Genomic DNA, 5,000 nt, shown 5'->3' on the forward strand with positions numbered 1-5,000 from the left:
TCTCTCTCTCTCTTACTCTCTTTCTCTTTCTCTCTCTCTCTCGGTCTCTCTCTCTCTTTCTCTCTCTCTCTCTATTGGGGCGAGGATAACCTATATTACCTCATCCATTTGAAATGTAAGTAACCGCTTGTCTCAATAAACGTGTCAAAGTTTTTTTCTATCTCTCTATCTATCTGTCATTCTATCTATCTCCCTCTCTCTTTCTCTTCATCTATATCTTTATATCCCTTGCCCTCTTTCTCTCCATCTCTCTCTCCTTTTCTCAGTCTCTTTCTCGCCTTACCTGACGAGAGGAGGCTTCTGTCAGCGCCGCCAACAAAAGCAAAACAGCCAACCGCATTGCTGCTCCTGAAAGGCAAGGTTTAGGGATGAGAGAGAGATCTTGCAGCAGTGGTTTTCAAACGGCCCCCCGCAAAAAGGAACCGCCTTGTCGTGGCGCGAGGGCTTGAACTCCTTCCTCGGACGAACCCGTTCTAGAATTAGCCAGTCTCTCCCTCCCGTTGAGGTGGCCTTCTAGTGGTTGATTCTCCGAGGAAGGATGACTTAGTGTTCCTAGGTGCTGATCTAATAGGTGGGATCACACCCCCCCTGGTCCTCCCCCCAGGGGGGCACACACCTGCCCACGTGTTTGCTGTGCGTGGCGCACCTGTGCGCTGGGAGACGGGAGTCCTGGAGGTTGAGCGATGCCGTGTATGAGTACGCCCTGCGGCCAGCAACACACCTCTTTGGTCCTCTATTCCAGCAAGACGGGTGGCCTGATCTCGGCTCGATTAGGTTAATCGGCTGGTCTCTCTTTTTGAGCTAGGCTAGGGTCAAGGAGGCCCTGTCTTGCAGGCAATCGCATGTAATTGCGAGTGCCATCAATGCGAGGCGGGGTTGCGTATATCCTCCCACCACCCCTATGGCTTCTGAGCATGGTCTCAGTGCACAGCTTCCGCTTGTTGGACTCCGTGGTGGGTGGGGGCGTGGGAGGATGAATTGAAACACTTTTCCTATGGTATCTTTCTCAAAAAAAAAACAAAAAAAACCTGACTGACCCCCACGTTGACGAACCTGGAACAAAGATGACTAAGGCTGTCACCTTGGAGCCTTCCAAGGTCCTTGGTGACAAAAGTAGAAAGTTGGGAAAGGCTCTGGCGTCGGTTCAGAGAAAGCCTACCCAAGAGCCTCGGGCTGGACCCTCCAAACCAGCCCTTAGCACTGACAAGTCTCTGGCGTCGGTTCAGAAGACGAGTCAAATTAAGAATGGAAGCCAGACAGGACCCTCCAACCCTGTTGGCCCCACTGCCAAAATTCCGGCGTCGGTTCGGAATACAGGCAATAAGTGTCCTCGGCCGGCTACGGACTCAGAGGGCGAGTCTGTAGCCCCGCGTCGTTTTCCCCAATTTAGGGTTCCCCCTAAGCCTGAGGGATTCGACAACGCTTATCAAATGGTACGGGCTCTGGAAACCCAGTGACAGCGCCGTCTGACGATTAGAATTGCCAGAGATAAAGGCATGATAATCATCCCTAAGGACCAAGCCACTCTCACCTTCCTCCAGGAGACTGACAAGCTCCTGGATGGGCGGAAGGTGAGTCTGGCGGCCCTGACTTCTGAAGAGAGGAAGTCCAAGATGGTGCTTCTTGGCTTCCCTCTGATGTATGACCTTGAGGTCATCAATGCCCATCCCAAGGTGGTGGGAGCTTCCCGACTCTCCAAAGGGAAGCACCCAACCAGGCAAGTCCTGGTCACCTTGAAGGGAGCCCTAGTTGCGTCCTTGGACCTTGGTAATTGGGGCTCCTTTACAACCTCAGGACATATGTCCCAGACCCACTCGTTGCTTCATGTGCCAGAAGTACAGACACCACCAGGCCACTTGCTGTGCAAAGCCAAAGTGTGGTGTCTGTAGTCAGGCACACAGCACGTAGGTGTGCCTCACAGCACACAAAGACGGCAAGCGGGACACTACTGCCAAGTGTCCCAACTGCCACAAAAAGCACCACGCCTGGAGCCTTGGATGTTCCGTTAGGAAAGAAGAGGCTCTTCGGCGGCAAGAGGTCGTTGCAAAACGACCAGATTTTGTTCCTGCCCCTCCAGGCACTTATGTCTGGGGGCAGAACAAAGGGGTAAGGGCTCCCACCCCTCCTAAGAGGAAGGAAGCACCGCCCAAAACAAAACCACCACCGGACACCTCCAACACAAAGGAGTTTCCGGCCCTGGTGAGTGTTCCAAGACGGAAACAGACCCAGAAGGGGTCTGGGAACACACCAAAGGCCACCCCAAGAGCGGAGAGTCAAACTCTGTTTACAGAGAATGACTTGACACTCCTGCTGACGGCAGTTATCACAGCAGTTGCGACAGCATTGGGAAGGACCAGTGAAGAGACAGAGAAGGCAGTCAAGGTCGCCGTGACGGCAATGACCCAGACTGTCGCTGCCCTGAAGGAAAGGGATGTAAGGCCCAAGTCCTCTACACTCAATCCAACTCAGGGCGAGACTCCTCTCCCCACAAACCCCCAGGGCGAGACTTGTCTCCCCACTCAACCCGCGGCCAAGACCACACTGGCAGAGCCTGAACCCAAACCCCAAAGGGCGAGGAAGCCACAACCATCCAGAGTGAAGGTCTAGGCGACCAGAGGTTCTCCACCTCCCAGGAGACCCAGCCCTTCTAATGGCTCGACCTGTCCTGACGACAGTGACGAGTCCAGTGAGGAAATCACGATCAGTGAGGAACTCACCAAGGAGTTGTCAGACTCCGAAATGTCTGACGTTACCCACACTGGGGCTTCGGACACTGAGACCGATTATGTCGATGTCATTGATGACGCAGACTTAACGGACTCAGATTAGCACAATGGCTCCTAATCTAAGCATACTGCAGTGGAATATCAATAGCTTTTCCCAGAGGAATGCCCTTCTCCACGCGATCGTGCGATCTCGGAACACTGACATTGTCATGCTCCAGGAGACTCTAACAGGAGACACTCTTCACTTCTCGGGATATCATCCCTTTGTGTTGCCCTCTAATGAAGGCACCAGAGGTTTGATTACCCTCGTGAAGTCGACTATCCCCTGCTCCTTGATTGCCGATCCTGTGCAGTGTGGAGAAGGTGTTGAACTCCTTGCCGTTGAGATCCATATGGTTGGGGGTCCCCTCAAGCTGCAGGCCAACCTGTAGGAGCTTAGATATTAGTGAAGTCTGTGCTGCTGCGGCACACGAGCTAATTCTCATAGGGGGAGACTTCAATTCCCACCACCCCATCCTGGCTCCCATGCGGAGCAGGGATGCGGCAGGCTATCACATAGCCGCAGTGCTTGAGTCATGCCCCGAGATTGCTTTTCTCAACAACCAGGAGCCTACGCACGTTGGCGGGGGTGGGGGGGTCCTTGACCTTACCTTTGTCACTGCGACCCTGGTCGAGAAAATTAGTTGGTCTGTGGACAACACTGCTACGAGCGATCACTATGGGATAGTCACCACCATCTTGGATGCTGGCCCGGCACCCGTGCCCCAGCACAATCCTCGATGGAAGGTGGACAGGGCCAACTGGAAAGCTTTCCAGGAGGCCCTGGCCAGGTGCCTTAGAACCAGTGAATTCTCACTTAATGATAATGTGGATACACTTGAGGCAAGACTAGTTAATGCCATAGACAAGGCAGCCTCAGAGACCATTCCAAAAACTCGTCCATGGTCCAGGTGTTTCAAAGAAGCCTGGTACTACAATGATAAGATTAAGGAGATCAACCACAGAATCAATATATGCAGAAGACACTTCCGCAGACAGAGAAACCCTGAGAACCATGCTCTTTTGAGAGAGGCTCTCATGGATGCTCAGGAAACGGCTAAGAGGGTAAAGCAGGAAAAGTGGCTGGAGTGGTGTGAGTCCTTTGGCCACCAAACCTCCCTTACAGAGCTGTGGAACTGTATCAGATGGGCCACAAATCGCTCAGCCCCCAGAAAGACCCACAATGACCCGCGGTCGGAGGCGGAGAGACTGGCACTCGAGTTCTCTGCTAGAACAAGTAGCGCCGGGCCACCAGCAGAGTTGAGGGCATGCCAAGAGGAACTGCTTCCAGGCAGGTATGGCCTCATCAGAGAAAAGGCGGTCGAGCCTGATGATACTGATGCCATGTTCTCTCTGAGGGAATTACAACGGACATATAAGACCAATTCGCGGTCAGCCCTGGGTTGTGATGGGATCTCCTACCCCATCATTTCCCACCTAGGACTTGAAGGTGAGCTTGCACTCTTGCATCTCATCAACAAGTCCTGGGAGACTTCCTCACTACCACAGTGCTGGAAGAGGGCTGACATAGTTCCCATCCCTAAACCAAAGGAGCCGGGCCGTCACCGCCTGATCTCTCTACTCAGCTGTCTGGGAAAGAAGGCAGAGAGAATGGTACTGAACCGGCTCCAATGGAAGCTGGGACCTCCACATGAACACCTATATGGGTTCACAAGGGGTAAGAGTACTGCTCACAGCATGGCCACCTTACTGAGCACTGTCAGCAACACCAGATCTGTCATTGTTTTCCTGGACCTGGAGAAGGCTTTTGAACTGACGAGCCCACTCGCCATTCAAGAGGTCCTGATCCGCAAGGGAATCAAGGGCAGACTGCTTGCCTGGATTGGTGACTATTTTCGGGACAGAACTGCCAGAGTGAAGTTCCAAGGTCATCTTTCCAGGCACTTACCCCTGGAGAATGGCACTCCACAAGGGGGGGTCCTTAGCCCGACTCTATTTAACACCCTCATGTTAAGCATCCTCGACATTCCACTCCCAGTGGGGTGCAAGATCATCTCATATGTAGATGATCTGGCAATTATCTCTACTGGGAGACAGAATAAGAACCTAGTCAGAAAGACCCAGCGTTGTCTGGATCTAATGTCTGAGGAATGCCCTAGAGTCGGGCTTAAGATCTCAGCAGCCAAACCGAAGGCAATGGCGCTGAAACAGGATGTCCGAGACCAAAGGCTGCGAGTCCAAGGGTTAGAGCTAGAGTGAGTGGGTTCACGTCTT

At 53.0% G+C, this 5,000-nt stretch overlaps 2 protein-coding genes across 7 annotated transcripts in view; one reads left to right on the forward strand and one right to left on the reverse strand.

Moving 5' to 3' along the window:
• The window catches only part of LOC122267172 (uncharacterized), a 258,393-nt gene that overhangs the window by 153,693 nt on the left and 99,700 nt on the right, over nucleotides 1–5,000 (forward strand). The gene's annotated exons all lie outside the window — the stretch shown is intronic.
• Nucleotides 1–5,000, reverse strand: part of LOC122254879 (clotting factor G beta subunit) — a 20,013-nt gene that overhangs the window by 6,727 nt on the left and 8,286 nt on the right. The window contains exon 2 of the mRNA XM_086536590.1: nucleotides 284–348. Within this exon, the coding sequence (XP_086392716.1) occupies nucleotides 284–340 (57 nt within the window). The 5' untranslated portion in view covers nucleotides 341–348. The remainder of the gene's footprint in view (nucleotides 1–283; nucleotides 349–5,000) is intronic.

The sequence above is a fragment of the Penaeus japonicus genome, unplaced genomic scaffold (assembly GCF_977035675.1).
Source record: "Penaeus japonicus unplaced genomic scaffold, GWHDUDI00000001_assembly GWHDUDI00000004, whole genome shotgun sequence".
Classification (NCBI taxonomy): domain Eukaryota; kingdom Metazoa; phylum Arthropoda; class Malacostraca; order Decapoda; family Penaeidae; genus Penaeus; species Penaeus japonicus.